Here is a 20,440-nt window from a genome sequence, read left to right on the forward strand (position 1 = left end):
TTGAGTATTTGATATGAAATGTATAATACTGAGTACATAAAACCTGAGATGTTTCTATTCTGTCTTTCTATTATACCTTCAATTCTGTATATCTATTATACCTTCAATTCTCTGTATTTGGAACTACAAACTGTGTATGCGGAACCAGGGTACAAAGACGCCTGCATAAGATGAATATCACTCCACACTTCACCAAACAATTGCTTCCTTCAAAGGAAGATAGATCATCTCTTTCTACCAGGGCAATGACAAGATCATTGCGTTCTGCCGAGCTTTCCTCTCTTTCTACCAGGGCAATGACAAGAATTTGCGTTCTGCCGAGCTTTCACAAAATTTAAAGGGCCTCAATGGTTAAAAGGTCAAAAAGCGCTGGTTCTTGATTCAGACTAGACACATTACGATCCAGTAGGAAACTCGACCAAAAGAAACCTGCAAATATGATATGAATAATGTCCTTAGCAGCAGGTTCAAATCCTTATTATTAATTTTTTTTTTTATCATGAATTTATGTCAAACATACCCTTCTTGCGAATCATGCTGAGGACTTCCAGGTGGTCCTGTCAAGCACTGATGACCAGCTTCATCAGCATCGCTTTCAAATAATAGCCTGTCAAAGTCGGAATAGATGCATGGATTACACCTGCAGATCACAATGGACATCAGTTTCCCTGATTGCTTGCAACTAAATCAAAAACATCTATCAACCACATTGCTTTCAAACCACAAATTTCTTGACCAGCAGGACATACTTATACACTCCTTAACAACTTGGCAAATTGCTATTCAGTCTTTTGCTTTAACAAACTATGATTACCAGTTTTTTTATTGCTATGCATCAGTATACTTCATGAAAGGCAATATCTTTCCGAAGTAAACATACAAAGAAAAAGTTTATACGATACATGTTTAACATATCAAATAAACAAAAACTACAACACTTAACCTGGATATGTTATGCAAGTAGGTGTAATTCATCCATCCACACTTGTCAATCTGATCTGAATCTGTTTCGCAGGGAATCAATTCACCACCTTCAAATTCAGGTTTATAATGTCCCAAGAATCTGTGCAAACAACAACGCGCATAAGTTTTTCTTCTGCTAACTTATAGCATATGATCAAGCTAGTCTGCAGGAATATCCAAAAATTACTTACAAATCAATAGCCTGTTGCTTAGCACCATCTGTGAAAGAATTACTGCAATGACGCTGAATGCTTTTCATGAACTCTTGAAATTGCGAAGCCATTTTGTATTGACCCCTGATCTTGGAGAATATCTATCATATAACATAAATATTAAATTGACATGTTACTGAAAAAGAACATAAGAAAGAGATACAAATGAGGAATTATGTGATTCCAAGCATATATACCTTATGGTGCGCTGGAGACCCACCATATTGCCGGGAAAGGGCATCTCCAATGGCCTGATAAAGGTTCATCAAGTCACATGCTAAAGGGTCTTCAATGTTGAGCTGATCTTGGGATTCAATTATTCCTAAAGTATGCAACTGATGACCAAGCGAAACCAAACCATACACATATTGAGCAAAATTAGTGCGATCTAAAGAATCGAGGCAATTTACTCTTATGATCCCCTTCTGGTTACATATGTTGTTGTTATCACTTGAGCTGATCCTACATCACAAATGGTGTAATTAACTCAGTTAATACACGCAAACAAACAAGACACATCTATCAAACATGAAAAATGAAAGGACAAATTTTTATATATGGCTGGGCACACCATGTGGCCGGAGTTACTCAAGTTACTTGGTTAAGGGTTACTAGAGGGGTTCGGTCAGAGGTTACTTAAGGGGTTCGGTCAGGGGTTACTCGAGTTACTTGGTCAGGGGTTTGTTACCCAGTCAGGAGTAACTCGAGTAAATCCAGTAACCCCGGCCACACAAGTATTTCTCGATATAGTTATAGTTGGTTTCAAAAGTTAATTTTGATTTTTAAAGTGGGGGATGAAAAAAGTTTTAAATTAAAGAGGTCAAGATTCTTGGCTTGGTATTTAATGTATAAAGCAAGACTTATATTGCAGAAAAAGTATGTTAAGGATAGAGACGTGAGATATCGGAAAATATATCATATACGCAAAAGTAGTGTATTTATAGGTTACACAAGTATTCATCACAACATTTCATCAATTTTACCAAGGGATACAACATAATAGATTACATGAACTAACCCGATATGTGATGAGTCAAGTGAAGATTCATAGTTTACAGATTGAGCCATTTGACAAGAACAAGAAAAGATTCCAGTTTTACTTAGTGCATTTTCAGCAAAACCTTGAAGTTCTTTCAGTTCATCGGTTTTCTCACTGCAAAATAAAGTGAAGGTTTTCATTAGATCAATGTAACTTTATACCATCTTACAAATAAAACATTTAAGAGAAGGAAGCAATATTACTCTCGGAAGGCTGCATCAAGGTCTAGGCTTACAAACTGCACTCGATTCTCAACATCCAACTTCTTATTAACGAAATCCACTGCTTCCTCGAATTTCTTATGCAAAAGATATTCGCGGTGGGTTTCTTTGGATGACTGCAATACAAGAGCCATCAGAAGTACAATATATTCTCATGCAACAAGAAATACATGATGTCTATATATGAGTCATACTTAAAGCACCTTAATAAGATTCAGAATAATAATTGGCACTCCATATCTTATGCGCATATTGTGGAAATGAAGTTGTGTTGCATCATAGCAGTGGTTGCCTTCTGAAACTACATATACAAAGACGTTTTGGTCAAACTAGTGAATATTACGAGCCAAAAGTTAAACTATATACTACCTATGTTACATATTAATTGTAACTTTGGAATAAATTATGTCTCACAAATAATAACCAAAGTTACAACTAATATGTTACGGATGTAGTATAACAATTAAACTTACGTAGGATATCAGGCTTTAGAGTAAACAATGACGACTTTTGTGACCAACAAAGAGGTATGGAAGCGCGATTTTGCACAATTGAAGTGATTTCAGTGGGGCTTTTGCCTTTAATACTTGGACAAACTATCTGCTCAATCTCGACATCATTTGCAGCTTGACCCTTTTCATTGACACCCCTTTTCTCATACCTAGGCCAGATTAAAGGAAAAAGAAGATCAAAAGTGTAAGAAGAAATAACAATAAGATATTAAAGTGTCAATCAAGATGTGCATGCAAACTAGCCCTTTAATCTATTGAATAACAAAGAGAACTAAAGTGGCAAGTTATAGTAATACATGAAATCAGTAGAACTTTGAGTGAAAGAGGGAACAATCTCTAATATATATAAAATCTTAAAATTAATTAAGTCTTGGCATGACATATATGAACAATATAAAACAAAAACCAAAGTTAAAGGGCATGTTCACGTTTACTGAATTGAGATGAACTGAACTAAATAAAGCTAAAATGAAAATTTTATGAGAGAAGGAATTTAGGGGCCTGTTCACATTTACTGAACTGAACTGATTGGAGCTAAACTGAACTGATTGAAGCTGAACTGAACTGAACTAAGCTGAAATGAATATTTATGAGAGAGGGAAATTAGAAGTTGAACTGAATTGAATTGAACTGTACTAAAAACAAGTAAATGTGAATCGGCCCGAGGAGCTGAGCTGAACTGAACTGAAATTAGGCTGAGGCGCTTATTGGCAATTTGGCAATAATGAATGTGGATGGCACACTTGGTGGGCAAGGGTAAGCCATGGTAGACGCCTGACCCCCACAACCCAACTCTAGAATCATTTTCCTAATGAGCCCTGCCCTTTATTTTATTTCTGTTAAAAATTACTAACAAATATCTACTCTATAATTCAATGGTAAAATCCTAAGCATAATAATTTGCTCCAAGTGGACATTTTGAACCAAACTAAACTTTCACCAATATATTATATATACCTAAAATTTTTGACATTTATGTATTCAAGACACATTTAGCATATGAATAAATACATATGTGAAAATTTTGGATGCACTACTAACCTAGTGCCTGCAAATTGACATGATCTTCTTGCAATAAGGGTTAAAATGAAATTCTTTCCACCAGTGCATAACTCAACCTGATACAAATGTATATGGTATATTATCGAGAAGCTTCCTCATATAAAATGTATAGAAAGTTTGAAAATGACGATAAAGAAACAAAATAATGACTTAGAAATTTGATTGTTTATAGGATTATTGTTATATTTATGGTTACCTGTTTGAAAAATCCATGTATTAGTGCAACAGTCCAAATAGTAGATTTGAGACTCTCCCTAATTTGATAACTTAAATATTCATTCCATACAAACATGTTATCATAAGAAAGTCTCGTTTCTTGACTATTTAGATTATGTTGTACCCTATTCATAAGAGGGTATGAGTAACTGAAAAAGAAATTATCCCTGAGATCAACTAGCTGCAAGAGTTTCTTGTACCTGTTCAATACACATGAATTGTATTTCTTTTTAGAACGATATAACTTTTAACAAAGAGAAAATATAGAAGTTCATATTCAAAATGACCAATGTACCTATTTTCTTTTGAAGAATTATACATGTACGTCAAAGCAGTAGATTGCGAGATTGAAATCATCCTATATTTAGATATAGAATATATCGGATGACCTAAAATCTTTCCAACTTCTTTCCTCTCAGTTATGAGAAGGATATGATAAGATTTCACAAATTGGATGAAACCTAATCATTAAATGAGAGAAAATAATATAAGATTAAAAGGTATACGTGAAGAAGTAATTTTAATGTAAAAAAAGTGATTTCTTTTGTATTTGTTTTGACTCACCTACAATACCGTAGTAATCGGTAACGCATTTGAGGCCACGTATGGCGCCCAATAAACTCTTGCATGCCTCATATGAATAAGTTTTTGGATCTTCACAGAAAACAAGTTCAGAAGGTTTAGATCTGTCAATTTTTAACACCCTCCAATGCTCTCTTTTTGCATCTCTTCCAACCATGTAGAAATCCTATTTCATAAAATCACAAAGAAATAATGTTACCATACAATAACAAGCTAAGAAACATTTTTCATTGCCACTAATCTTAACCTTGAATTGAATGTACTCACTTTAAACTTCCCTAATTCATTCAACAATGCACATCTAATACACCTAATTCACTTGAACATCACTAGAATAATACTAACATACCAGAAAAAAAAAAACACACACACATATACATTTTCATTTTCGCTGTGATTAACAATTTTTAAACAAAAAAAAAAAAAAAAAAGCACGCATACATTCTGAATGTGATTCACAATAATTTTCATTAAAAAAACGCTATATCTAGCCTCCATCTTCGTTTAGAGTACATTAGCACAAGCCACAAGGTTTAATAATTTAACATTCTACCACTGCACCCATTATTGAGTTTGGTACCACAGCTGGATGAATATCAAAGATCATATCCTAATCACAGCAGGCTAATTCAACTATCACCCAACAAAAGACGACCATTAAAATAAATACTCTCATGATTAGTCCATTTAATATTAATGACCCTAAACATAAATTTTCTATCTCAATTCTCAATTATAATCATGTACCATTAACAATATCAAATGTGCATAACAAAACACGATCATCATAGATAGTAAAAGTAGAGTAAAGAATTCACCTTTATGGTTTCGTAAAGGGTGAATTTTTCCAAATAATAAGGAGGAGAGCTATTGCTGCTCTCACCTTGTTCAAGAACTATGTCGTTTAATCCATTATCAATATTTTTATTTTCTGACCCCATTTCTTCCAATTTACGAAACCTATAATTCACCTCTTCTTCACCCCTCTCTGATCCAACCATTAATCTGCGCCTGAAAACAACAACACATAAAACCCGTCAAATTCCGGAATTTAATCAATACAATTGTAATTCATAAAAAATCACACAAAAACATCAAATGCTAAGCAATTGATAAAGAGGAGAACCCGAGGAGTGACATACGAAGATGATATGATATTCGTCGAATCGAATCGAAGCGTCAGAGAGTATAGAATTGTTGTTGAGCACCTGAGGAGAAGAAAAAGAGGGGTTGGAACTGGAAGGAGGAGACGAAATCAAAGCAAAAAAGAGTGAGGAGAGGCCGCCCACCAAAATACAATTGAACTAGCCTCACTTTAATACTAAGCTGTTTTTTGTTTTCTAAATTTTTTTTTGGATATTTTCAAAATGTTCCCAAAATCCCAAAACTAGGTACTGTACCCCAACAAATAAAGTACCTTTCAGTTTTTTCTGTTTTCTAAGGACAAAAGGTAGTTACTACTTACTACGGTGTTACTGTTGACCTAGTACTAGCTCAATAGTAAAGAGTGAATCCCTTTTTTTTGTTCATGTTTGTTACTCTCGGTTATTTTTTTTGGTTTTTTTTCTTGCGAGTACAGGTTGTTTATTGGGTTAATTACTCCAAGTTACCCTATTAATTAGTTAAGAAATAATGTTCGTATTAATTAATACAATTAAAATGCAATTAGTGTGTATCCCAGGCGATGCCTCGGGTTGTTAATTATGCAATTAAGATGCAATAGTCGATATGACTCAAGTAAAGATAGGTAGATCTATACTTAATCGTACAATTATGTTGTTGACTTGATGAAAATGATCTAAATACAATGTAAAAGTTTTGAGGAATCAATTGTCATTTTAGGTATTTTGTGGTTTGATGGAAGAGGATGATTATGAATCTTTTCATTGATGATAAGACAAAGATAGAAGAATATATAGTTAGGAGTGTATGCCTTTGATTATTGTTGTGGTAATTTTTTTTTTTAAGGAAAATCTGTGCACCTATATTTTTGCAAATTGTTGTCAAAAAAGAATTTCACCCAAAAAAAAACAAAGATAATTAGAAGAGTGACATTAAGCCTAATAATATGGGTAATGTAGGTAATTATACATTAATAATTCGTCATTATTGTAAAATTCGAAAATTTCAGCTTTATAAAAAAAAAATTAATGCACTATTCAGAAGAAAAAAAAAATGCAAATGAGGGTCAAATCCAAAAGAAAACAGAAGTACAGAACCATTAAACTATTACATCTTCCCAAAGAGCGTTGTTTATTTTGATGCTTCTCCGATCAAAAGAACATTGTCTTTAAGGAGATCGAGCTATTAAAGAACGAATTAAAGAACAACAATTATTGAGAGTGTTTACGTATAATTTAAATATTATACAACATACGAAGTACATAATTATATTTCTTTAAAAAAAAAAATTATTTACCCACAAATATGTCTAACTAGTAAATATCTTCCCCAAGTTAAAGTCTCATACGGTCCACATTAGAAAAAAAAATAAAAAAAAATTATAGGTCATTTATAATTTGATGAAAACTTCGTGAATAAATATATAAAAAAAAATAAAAAAAAAGGAAAGGTTTTTTTTTAAAAAAATTGTTATGAAACTCACATACGTTATGCCTAGCTAGTAGCTACATGTTAATTGTATACTGTATTCGTAGGAGACTTAGGAATATTAAAGTAAGAAAGAAATGGTTATTAAGTTTAGAACTTTAGATTATTAATTATGATAAGCTTATCGAACTACTGAATTAGACAACATATATAATTTTTGATAAGTTGATGACTGCTTGCCCATTCTGGTATGTATATGGATTTCATCAATGGAATAAGTCTTCTGTCTCATTATTAAAATTAGTTCAATCATTTGCCAATTAATTTTAAATTAATGCGATAATAGTATATTAATACTAGGAGTATTAATATAATACATGAAGGGGATATTTCATGTGAATTGAACCCCTTCACTTTGGAGGAATTGGTTTAGATTGGAGAAATTAAACTCCAAACAACTAGAATATGATGTAACATTTTACGCATTCACCAAAAATGGACTAAGTACGAATACAGTTTTCATGAACATGTATTAGATAATTATGAAAAATTAGTGACTAATTAGTCATGAAGATATATACATAGTACTTTATTTTTGTTACGTATTAATCTATTATTATATGGATTAATATAACATTCAACTAGATTTTCATGGATTAAAAGAAAATTGCCGATTGAAAAGTAACTTAATGTAGCTGATTTATTTCCGTATATTCCTATTTAGGGATTCATCTCACCTGTAAAAACACTAAAAATGGGTTTAACATGCAAATCCTACAATACATTCATTCATTCACTGCTATTCCAACTTTCCAAGCATTGTTCGTTATTGAACTTTATACATCCTTGCGTATTGCATTACTATATAAATAAAAATATTATTGATGGATCGAATATTGATGGGATCCTTCTAAAATCATAACGAAATCCAAAATCTTAATTTCAAAATACTACCTCCGTCACATATTATTTGCAACGGTTAGACATTTTTCCTCTCTACTTTATGTCAAATCGTTGCAAATAATATGTAACGGAGGTAGTATATAGGATATACTATTAAAATATTATTATATGCTCCCAATATCCGGGATATACATACTACTATTTTTATTTTTTAAATAAATACAGTAGGTTACATAGATAGTTACCTTACCAAAACCCTTAAACCATCCTCAACGGCCAAACTCCTAGAGAGTAGGGTAAAGAAAAATGAATGAATTTCCACCCAGTAGCCATCTAAAGAGGTGTTTGATCCAATGACCTTTAGGTCATGAAGCCAAATCTTTATTATAAAACGAGTTTTTATAAATTCAGGTGCCCTAACTGAGACTAGACGATGAAAGGAGTCTATGATACTGGTACTACGAGTTATATTTTTACGGTATATACTTTGGGTAGCACAGACGTTCGACAATCATTTTCAGGGCTGAGGGAATAGGGAAGAGTGGTAGAGCAGCAGCAGCTGCTGCTGCTGCTTGCTGCTCCCAATTCATAAGTTAGTGAATCAACCAGTATTTGCTGCTTTATCCACAGCTTACTTTAGGAGATTCTTTACCAAATTAGCAAACAAAGAAATAGTTAGATCAAACGATAAAGATATGACATAAATTAGAGCATACAAAGTACATCTGTACATGTTAGAGTTTCATCAAGAAAATAAAAAAGAAACAAGAAAACTTATTCACATTACACGAAATAATAGTACTAATTACATAGGAGGAAAGAGCAAAAACTTATTCGGCAATGATCAAATATGTACGAAGATAAAACTAATTATATGAAATGAAACAGGAGAGACCCTAGAATGTCAAAAAGTAGCTGGTGCAACTAGCAAAAATATGTTAAAATTCAGATATTTACAAGAATGATGACTGCTGCATTATAATTTACTGTAACTTAATTTGGTGTGGAGATAACAAGACCTCCGGTAAAGAATTAGCTGAATTAGCTGTCAATATCGACTCTCAGTAGTTTCTTTGTTGTGCCATTATATAGTATTATTAGTGCCAAGACCTCTTCCTTTTCATTCATCTTCTGATACTTATTCTGTTTGCACAACCCATATCCTTTGGAGGGGTTGTTTAAAAAATGTTTAAGATAAAATCTGTGCAGTTTGTAGCAAAGACTAAGCTAAAGTTGATCCAAACTCGACCCAATGCTTGAAGCTATCAGGAAAATCTGCAGCTTTAGGTGCATCTCGCAATCTCCCCTGCAGGTAACAGAATCATTAGTACATGAAATCAGATCCACCCAATAAACTATTTTCAGACAAAAACAGGACAAGCTAGCCAAAATCAGATAGTTGCACATATAACAGATACGAAATCAGCACACAGGGATTCAGTACAGACAACAGGTCATCAGCCAGAATTATTTAAGAAAACACAGCATACCAATTTTTAACAGAGAAGGCTTAACCAAGGATGTAACGCAGACTGACCTGAGATGCATCATTTACAGAACTGCCATGCAGGGAACCACCAACTGGAGAGTTCACAAGTGAGGATCTGAATGCACATGGAAACCAATTTCAAGTTATGATTGAGCTTTAATTATGGTCATAACTCGTAGCGGTTATTTATATTTAAAATTTCCTCCTTTTCTTGAAATATAAGTAGTGACTAAAAAAATAAAAATAGCATTAGGCTACAGAGCAAATAATATAACTGACACCACATACAGATTGCTTTTGGAAATTTCAAATGCAGGGAAAGAAATTCAAGGGACTTACAGATCATACGAGTCCTCCTCGCATGAATTTCCCGATGATGAAATCCAATCAATATCAAGAATATCTGAACAATCAAATTCACTTCCATGTTCGATGTAACAACTACATTCACCTCTCATATATTTGGTCTCTGGCATATCTGTGAAAAGCCGACGGGCTGACATGGATGGAGTAAACCTAGAAATATGGAGTAACAACATTATTTAGGAAACATAATCAACTAAGTTATATTGACAAGTATTTTGACGGAAAATTATCCAAATCATGCGCTTTTAAACATCCAATTACATTACATATCATGGTATTAAATGGCTACATCACCACACATCGTGGCCACATTTTACAGGATTTGAGCTTACCAAGACCTAAATATTAGGCTGCAACAGCTTAGTTGCCCGCGAAAGTGGTTATGTAACCGCATCCGAGATTTAAAATCATGTTGCACAGCAGTTAAACAATGACAAATTTGTGCACCTCAATTGAATCAGTGAATAGCATCTAGCAATTTCAATGCTCAAATTGTGTTCCTTAAATCAAATGGATGATTTAAGAAAAATATTTGAATGGAATTGATTGACAAAGTGCAAGATAAATTCACATGTTTTTGCAATCTTTATGGGCTGAAAGTGTAATCCATTGCTATATAGAGAACTTCCCATTCATGCTACAGTTATTCAGTTTAATTTATGGCCAAACTAAAGTGGTACTGAAACTACAAAAGGCAAGGGCATAAATCAAACAGAATAATAGATGTAGCTAGCTAAAATTATACAACGCCTTCAGATAAAGCTAGCTAAAAAAAACCCTCATATTACCAGATGTAAGAAAGAGCCATAGCTTTACCTTGTATAAGATACATTAGCATCGCTGACGTCACAAGTTGGCATCTCAGGCGTCGAATCTGAAAGACCACTCTTGTCTTCTTTTAAGTCAGGTAAAGTATGGTGATAATTACTAACTTCAGCTGGTGTTGTAGGCGAAGGACTCTCATACATAAGAACTCCATCTGACATAGACCTTTTCAAAAATGACCTAAAAGTAATAGAAGTGTGAGTCCCCTAAAGCTGTTTGACTTGTGAAATTCTATAAAATGATACTTACTCTGTTTTTTATTTTTATCTTTATTAAACTTGCAACACACATTGGTAAGCTATTTCGGAAGTGATTAGATAAGGTAAACGGACAAATTAATCTAAAAAATTTAAACCGTAACAAATTAACACTTTCTTCTTATTACTGGTAAAAATGGTTAATTACTTTATCCGTTTACTTGATCTAAAGTCCCTTTTCAATTGCGTGCCAAAAGGTGTTGCAAGAAAAAAAATAAAAATAGAGAAGGTACAAACCGTAACAAATTAACACTTTCTTCTTATTACTGGTAAAAATGTTTAATTACTTTGTCCGTTTACTTGATCTAAAGTCCCTTTTCAATTGCGTGCCAAAAGGTGTTGCAAGAAAAAAATAAAAATAGAGAAGGTACAAAAAAACCTAAAACCACATTCAACTGTATGGCTATCCTTTCCTTAATTGAGTATACACCTGGACTATGATATTTCAGAATCTTTATGCCAATAATTGAGATCATCTTACATTCTAAGTGTGTGTCACAGATAAACGGTTGTGCACTCTAAACTAGACCATAAGCAATTTTGAAACCTCCCCAAAATCATTAGGTTGTGCAGGTAATGCTACATAGGAGCCCACCATGAATATGCTTTTAAACAGCATATAAGATTTTCAATCCATTATCAATGTACAAGCCTAAATTGATCCAGTAGTTGCGTAAATCCTATCTTGCTGTCCAAAATGTCAGTTTATCATACAACTTCAAATATGTTCTAAATTACTTGAGTATACACCTGGACTATGATATTTCAGAATCTTTATGCCAATAATTGAGATCATCTTACATTCTAAGTGTGTATCTCAGATAAGCGTTTGTGCACTCTAAACTAGACCATAAGCAATTTTGAAACCTCCCCAAAATCATTAGGTTGTGCAGGTGATGCTACATAGGAGCCCACCATGAATATGCTTTTAAACAGCATATAAGATTTTCAATCCATTATCAATGTACAAGCCTAAATTGATCCAGTAGTTGTGTAATTCCTATCTTGCTGTCCAAAATGTCAGTTTATCATACAACTACAAGTCTACAAATATGTTCTAAATTACTTTTTTGCTTTGTTAACATGGAGTATTAAAATAATGACCCTTCAAACCGCTTTTTGAGCAAACCAATATAATCTTACAGCCAAGGTAGGGATGCGAAAAAGATATACCCAGAAATATCATCTGTCAAGGATGAGGTGAGTCTTCCAATACTATAGTGCTGATCTGAATCAAGTTCCCATAACGCAGGTTTACCCACTTCTGGTTGAAAATGACCTAAGAACCTGATTAAAAAAGATCCTAGATTATTACCGATTAAGGTAAGCCTTTCCTTTGGGAAGAGTTAGAATAAGGAAAACATAAACACCACAATGGTAATATTCAAATTAATAACTTACAGATTAATGGCGTCTTGCTTTTCTGGATCCATGTACGCATTGTTCAAGTAACGCTGTAGAGTCCTAATAAACTCTTGGGATTGTATTGCTGCTTTCCAATGACCTTTTCGATCCGAGAATATCTATTAGCATCACATCACAAATGAACACTTAATTTACGGGAGGTAATGGTGACATAATCCATGATTAATGAAGTACAAAATGGTTTCATCAAAAGATGCTCACAAGTATAAAAGAATACTGATTTTATGAGTGATGGTTTTACCATGCTATTAAATTGTGGGTTTTATATGTCAGCTTTAATTTTGTTAGTAAGGGTTCATATAGTATACTAGTAGATGGTTTTCAAGTTGTTTAATTAGACTTTGTGCTTTTACACCTAATAAATATTTGGAATTTATTATTCTAATACTAGTAGGAGACATAAGGTAGTTGTAAGGCTATGGCTATCTCTATAGTAGACCTTTATGAGAAATAACATTGTGTTCTTAAATCTTGTGTTTTTATCGATTGAAGCATATATTGTATCGTTAAAGATCTCAATATTAGAATCCTCATATTATTGTAATTATATCTAGATTTATCTTTCTTTCCCAATCACTTGTAATCTTCCATCTCATTAATCATAACAAATGCTAAATTCGGGTTTGCCCTATTAAAAAGGATTACTAAATCCTTATCAAAAGAAGAAATCAAACAACATTATAATTTTCCATCTCTTTAATCATTACGAACACAGAATTTTGACAATCCCCAAGTATAAAATATAACACATTTCAATAACTTCAAGAAAGAAAATTAAAACTTAAGCCAAGTGCTAGATCTGATAAATAATAAATAATTAATGTAACTAAAACCATAAAGTTTTTCAATTGTAGCCTAGTAGGAACACAAGAATACACTTCATTTAAACCAGCAGTCATAAAGATAAGAAAACTACCTTATTGTGTGCTGCAGATCCTCCATACTGCAGCGCAATTGTATCACCCATGGCCTCATAAAGCCCCATTAACATCTTAGCCAAAGTGTCATCGGGATCAATTAGTGGGGTGGGATTGATACCAATTGCATGCAACTGATGGCCTAGAGCAATTAAACCATATGCATATTGAGCAGCATTTGTACGGTCTAAACAATCAATGCAGTTAGTCCTCAACACCCCACTTTGGAACCTTGGAGTCTTTGCAGAAGAATATTCTGTAATGTCAGTTGTATTCACATGCTCTGGAGTGGCATTAGAAAAGCCAGATGACAACTCTGAATTCATTAACGAAGGCACTTGGCAATGAAAGAATCCAGTTTGATCCAACGCATTCTCAGCAACTCTACTTAGCAGCATCAATACCTTGTCACCTTTACTGAAATGTACATACTCCGATCAATATTTTTCCTCATTCACATCACAGGAAATATATTCATACTAAGTTCCAAACCATCTGTAATTTGGGGAAATAAGAAAGAGAGAAAATGTCAACTTACATGCTATACAGTCTCGTAAGATCCACTGTCCGAAACTTCAAGCGATTATCCTTATCCAAAGTTTTATTGATGGAAGCAACTGCCTTAACAAATTCTGAATGAAGTACAGATTCACGAGGTTTCTTTTCCTTAGTCTGCAAGTAAAAAACCATTACTTTAACCATCTGAATACTATCAATAGCTAAATTTGACAAATATTAAGCAATTTAACTAAAATAGGAGAAAAGAGAGAGAGAGAGAGAGAAAACAGAGAGAAAAAAGTAAAGGCACACCTTAATGAGATTTAATATGAATATTGGATTTCCATATCTGTCTACAAGATTTTGAAAATGTCGTCGAGTTGCCTCATAATAGGGGTCCTCCTTTGACACTATGTTGACAAAATTGTGTCACATAAATTATCATGAAAAACATACCCAAAAAAAAAAAAATCTGTATTGAGTGAACATACATATGATGTCAGGTCTAAGAGTCATTCTTGAAGTCTCTTGAGACCAAAGAAGTGGAATTGAGCCCCTAATTTGCACAACTGAACTGATTTCCGACACGCATGTACTAGAGATCTCTTCATAAACAATTTGCTCCGTTTCCACATCATTAGCGGCTCGACCTTTCTCATTGACACCTCGTTTCAAGAATCTGTCAGCAAAAGAAAAAGGAATTGTTATCCAAGTAATGAAAAGAAATTCACATCTATTATCAATGCTCCCAAACTATAGATAGAGATGGTGAGGGCAGGATTTGGATGGAAATTTTAATGCATAATCTCAGCAAATCAAGCAAATAAATTTCTCATCGAAAGGATCGTGGGGTTATTTATTATTGAAGAGTGCTCAGGTATAGTAATCTCAGCAAAACATGCATTAAAGGATTTAACTATTGAAACTACGAAATAAAGTTAATGCTAGGTTAAATATTTTCAAAACTAGTACATTTAAAAATGTTGTGACTTACATAAATAGGTAAGGATGTTTAAATGTACTAACAGTCGCAGCCTTTTTTTAAGTATTTTCCAATAGTAAACAAACATATATACCTTGTTCCAGCATAGTGGCGCGATCTTCTTGCAATTAGGGTCAAATTGACAGTACGGTCAGACCTTTGAAATTTGACCTGCCAGAATAACGATAGTCAGTACCATTTGAAATAACTTGATCTTACTTACATATTCCTCTATAAGAAAGATAAGAATCAAGTAGATGGTAGTTGCCACTAATCACTAGTCTCCATGAAATTGAAGGAAAGAATACCATTATAATATCAAGTAACCAATAGGACTTATTGACAATTCCTGCTAACACTATTAGAGAAAAGCACAACAAAATGGAAGCACAAAACACTGAGAAAAATAAGGACAAAGAAACTACCATACACTCCATCAGTATGTATTAGTAGTAGTTAGTTCATTGTTAGTCACCTAGCTTATATTCCAATAGCCAAGCATTGTAGCAAAAATAATTTATCTCAGGAAGCTTACACAAGATAAGAAATGCAAAGATACTAAATTAAAATACCTGTTTGAAGAAGCCATGTATCAATGCCACTGTCCAAACACTATTCCCAAGAAGAGTCCGAATTTCCCGAGTCAAAAATGCATTCCAAACAAACATTGTTTCATATGGAAGTGTTTTTTTTCTGCTCATCATATAAGTTCTTTTGGAGACTATGCATGATACGGTAGGAGTAGCTGAAAAAGAAGTCCTTTGTAATATCCACTGTGCCTAATAGCTTCTTGTATCTAATGAATTTAGCAACAAAGAAAAAATGCAAAACAGATGAATATATATAGAGAAAAATAATAATAAGGGGAAAATGAGAATAAAAAGATAAGAAGAGAGACATTCAATGATAAATAGTCTACAACAAGAAAAGACAACATTAATCGGGAAGAACACTGTCTCCTTGTGCAACCTGACAATACCTTGTATCACTCAGTCACTCTACAAGTTATCTTAAGATCAAAAGATCAATGAACTTTGCCCTCTGCATGTTCTGGATAAACAACTTGCAGTCTATAGGAAAGGCATCTAATAACAATATTCTCTAGTATGTCTAATAAAATAATGCAAATGATTATACTTTACACGAATGTTATACAAACAATGAAACAACACTACCACACTAGCCATAGAATAACCATCCAAGACTAACCAAATGAAAATAGAAGAGGAGGTACCTCCATAAAAAACCGAATTGTAAGCAAAATACACCAATATACATACTAGAAGACTAGACAATATGTCAGAAGAAGAGATAGGGGAATGACAACAACAAAAAGATAAGAGCACGATTCTGATAGAATATGCGTCTCTTACAAGAATAAGGTACATTTTACATTTACATGCAGAATAGACAAAAGACCTTTTTTCATTCTTAGAGTTAATCGAATCAAATCGAGCAGGAGAATGAGGGATTTGAATCATTTTGCTCTTTGACACGGCATATATTGCATGGCCGCAAATTTTCCCCACTTTCCTTCTCTCTGTTATAAGAATCATATAATAGGGTCCCAAGAATTTCACAAAACCTGAATACCAAAGTAAAACAAAATTACTCAGTCATTGCTCATGAAACAAGATCATCAAACATAAACCATGCAGTTATACTCACCCACAATTCCATAACATGTGGTGACAAATTTCAGTCCACCAGCATACTTATTTCCTTCATCTATCCTTTTCAGAATAACTGAACACTCGTGAGCAGAGTATACTGTCGGATCTTCAAAAACATCGAGATTAGAAAACGCTAATCTATCAATCTTGAGTATCCTCCAAAACCTCTTACTTTTATCACTTCCCACCATGTAAAAGTTCTGCTCAACAACAAAAAAGGTAACATGTAAAGATTGTGAAACAAGGCATTAAAAATTTGAAAAAAAATAACCCCCATCCCTAATATCCACCCTAAGTCTGATTGGATTTAGTTCAATTCGTTACAACTATATTGAATCTGTTCGATCATCCTCGTGCATTCAATGAAACACTGCGAATTACTAAACATTGCAGCCAAATGACCTAAAGACATTGTATTACAATCATTATAAGCAGAATTGACAAGCAAACAAAGGCAAGAGGTATAAAAGGTCACATCATCATTGAATTTTCGCAAATTCGAGTATAAGACACGCGTATGCAAAAAGAAGATCAACTCCATCCATAATCTAGAACAAAACACTCAGCATATGATGGTAGGTCTAAAAATTCTTTACAGCAAAAAATTCATAAAACAAGTTAGATTGCTAATTCAATTCAACAGATTCGCCACTCTCAAATTCAAAATTCATATTAAATTCTAACCAATAATACATTTATTTTCACACCGTTACCATAAATTCGTAGATGCTGATTATCACAAATTACCAAACCATGAATTTCGAAAATTGAAATCGAACTCAAAACAAGCAATCATACAATCAACAAGCAATCAAACCTTCAAAAATTAAAATTAAACTCAAAACAAGCATTCAAACCACGATCAATTTAAAACAAGCAATGGATCAATTGACAAACAAAAAAAAGTCAAAATTAATACCGCGCGAGTTTCATAGAGTTTGAATTTCGCTAAATAATGTGAAGAAGTCGTCTCCGATTGCAGTTCATCAATTCCAGTATTTCCACCACCAATCAACGCCGTTTTTTCGGCGTTGCTGAAATCATCGCCACCGTTGCTATTGTTTTCGTTGCTGTTGCTGCTGTTGCTGTTGCTGTTGTTAGTTTCAGAAACCATGACTACTTCTACTTCCGATCCCGAGCCGACTCAGCCCGGGTCAACTCAGTTGAGCATACAATTGAATAAACCAAACAAAAAAACTCAAACAATTTTTATCGTCGATTCACAATCAATTTACACGACGAATTCAAGCATTATTATTCCAATCAATTCACAAATTAAAATTCTAGCAAAAACAAAACAATAACACAGTTTAATTTACAAAAAAATTGAATTGAATGAGAGAAGCTAGGTTAATGGAAGCTTCGAGAATGAAATTGAGAGTGAGTTGGGAGAATTGGAGGAGAGAGAAAGAGATCTGAGTAGCAGAGAAATTCAAAAAGAGGCTTTTTTGAGGAGAGAGAAAAACAAAGGGAAGAGAAGAGAAGAACAGATCATTGGAGAGAGAAGACAGACTATTGCTGAGATAGAGAGAGAAAACTACGGCGACTACTGTGATACTACGTGTACCACATAATTATGGCCAAAACCTTAAATTTAATATTTCATGATATTTTCAATTTTTTTTTAAAATACCCTCCTCATATTATTGATTTATTCAAGTTTTTTCAGAAAATTATCTTGGTGAAAATAATCCTATCATATAATTAATATCGGGTCACGAGACAGCGACATTTGGCTTTCAACTTAGGGATATTTAAGATAAAATTGTAAGTTTACGGTTTTATTTTAAATAAAATACCAATATTTTAGATGTACAAATAAAATTTTCGACCAAAGATAGCAAATTGTCATAAAAGCGAATTAATTCCTAACTAATTTTGTATTAATGATATAATTTAAAAATTTACCTATAGATTAAAAATTTATCTTAAAATTCAATAAAAATCCGAAAACCACACAGGCACAAAACTAGTCGGTATACAAAGTCTTAACAATGATCATTTATTTCTTAATGATTTACTATTGACTATAACCCTAATAACCAAATCAAACACTCTATTTTCTTTATCATTCTAATAATGGTTCATAATGTATATTAAAAAGCTGACATGACATGATAACATCATACGATTCGAGTGTGAAACCAACATAAAAAGTCTTGACAATGATCGTTTATTTCTTAATGATTTACTATTGACTATAACCCTAAATATCAAATCAAATACTCTATTTTCTTTATCATTTTCATAAGGTATATTAAAAAGCTGACATGACATGATAACATGATACGATTCGGGTGTGAAACCAACAATTAGGGTTTGTCCTCTTCAGTTCAACTCCAATCAGTTCAGTTCAGCTCTTAATATCCATCACTTGTAAATAATTCAATTCAGCTCTATTCATCAGTTCAGTAAATTAGAACAGGCCATTAGTTAAGGATTTATGACATGTATAATTGAGTATTGTATCAGTAAAAAAGCAACATGTTTAATCAAAGTGAGGTAAGTATATCGAGATTCCAAGTTCAAATAAAATTCGACATGATTCAGCTTGTCTAAGGTAGGTCAAATGATCTATATTATATGCAATGTGGCAATACGAGGGCACGAAAAAAAAGGGTTAGTGTCAACTCGTTTACTAACTTGATTAAGCGGGTCTAAACAAGTCAACGTGACACGACATTTCTAATTACACGAGTCGAATTAATGTTGTGGTTTCCCAACCCATTTATCTTTACACAAAAACATGCAAATTCAACCCCTCACACACATTTGCTAACTATGAAGTATAATTTAAGTTAAATTTATCATAAAAATAATTTAAGTTGAATTTATCATAAAAGTATTTAATAATAAATTTAGACAAGTTTATATAAGTTTTGAAAGATGTTTCATAACAATCTCGCTTAACTTGTTTAATAAAATAACGCGCTTAACAAGTTGTATTTGTATCTCTCCTATCTCAAACACATTATTAGACATTGTAATTATTTGAAAAATCAAATATAAACGTGAAAGTTGGGACAAATTTGAGTTAATATGTACGAGTATGTACTATTATTAAGAAGTTTACAAAGAAGGGGTCAAATTTGGTATTGTTGGTGACTTGGTGTCGAGTTTTTCTACAGATTATACGAAGTATTTTATGTTGGCGTAAATAAGGTGATAAATATAAAAAGGAAAAAGGCGTTAATGATTGGGTTTTCTTGGAATATTTAGTAATTCATGCAAGTTGTTGATTATAATAGAGAAAGGGATTGGATGTGAACCCGTTGATAAAAAATTGAAATGGTGTTTTGCTTAACTCATTATGCCGACGATTTTATAGTAAAAAAAACATTTTAACACGTTTTGACTTCTTCTTACTAGTGTTTGATTGGAACTTTAGAAGGATGTATGACATCGCTAGGCAACGATTCTTACATATATTATGAAGTATTGTTCTTAATTTCTTATGTATTAATCTATCAACTTTAAAAAAGTGGTTATTGTGGTTTAATTGCATAGATTATAGTTAATTTACATGATTAGGAATGTCGGAATATAATAAAATGCAAATATTAAAATTATAAATTTTACTGGGGATATTTTCGGTGATCACGCAGTGTCGTGTGCTAGTATAGTGGATACCCTTGTTGTTCTTAGCCATCGTTTTGGGATTTTAGTAAGAAAGGTGGTTGACAGTGGGTCGTTTGAAGGAACGACGGGGCCCTTAGACATGAGATCTGTTACTTTATTCCCGGGATTG

General features: G+C 33.0%; 1 protein-coding gene and 1 pseudogene across 1 annotated transcript; both read right to left on the minus strand.

Annotated features, from left to right (window-relative positions):
- LOC110684428 (phosphoinositide phosphatase SAC2-like) lies at positions 1-6,605 on the minus strand. Its single transcript, XM_021860890.1, has 15 exons — positions 5,950-6,605; positions 5,626-5,818; positions 4,790-4,973; positions 4,521-4,686; positions 4,206-4,425; positions 3,989-4,065; positions 2,909-3,096; positions 2,639-2,736; positions 2,418-2,551; positions 2,194-2,328; positions 1,373-1,637; positions 1,155-1,276; positions 944-1,063; positions 521-640; positions 1-429 (listed from the first exon to the last, which is right to left on the minus strand). Exons 2-15 carry the CDS (start codon positions 5,806-5,808, stop codon positions 396-398), a joined length of 2,046 nt encoding a protein of 681 aa, XP_021716582.1. The 5' UTR covers positions 5,809-5,818; positions 5,950-6,605; the 3' UTR covers positions 1-395.
- A 2,360-nt stretch (positions 6,606-8,965) lies between these two features.
- LOC110684429 lies at positions 8,966-18,316 on the minus strand (annotated as a pseudogene).
- Between the last annotated feature and the right edge of the window lie 2,124 nt (positions 18,317-20,440).

The sequence above is a fragment of the Chenopodium quinoa genome, unplaced genomic scaffold (genome assembly GCF_001683475.1).
Source record: "Chenopodium quinoa cultivar QQ74 unplaced genomic scaffold, ASM168347v1, whole genome shotgun sequence".
NCBI classification, from domain to species: domain Eukaryota; kingdom Viridiplantae; phylum Streptophyta; class Magnoliopsida; order Caryophyllales; family Amaranthaceae; genus Chenopodium; species Chenopodium quinoa.

Coding starts and splice junctions, on each gene's coding strand:
- LOC110684428 (XM_021860890.1), bottom strand. CDS start 5,808: ATGGTTGGATCAGAGAGGGGTGAAGAAGAGGTGAATTATAGGTTTCGT. Junction 1,638..2,193: donor CTTGACTCATCACATATCGG/GTTAGTTCATGT, acceptor TTTGTGATGTAG/GATCAGCTCAAGTGATAACA. Junction 641..943: donor TACTTGCATAACATATCCAG/GTTAAGTGTTGT, acceptor TGTGATCTGCAG/GTGTAATCCATGCATCTATT.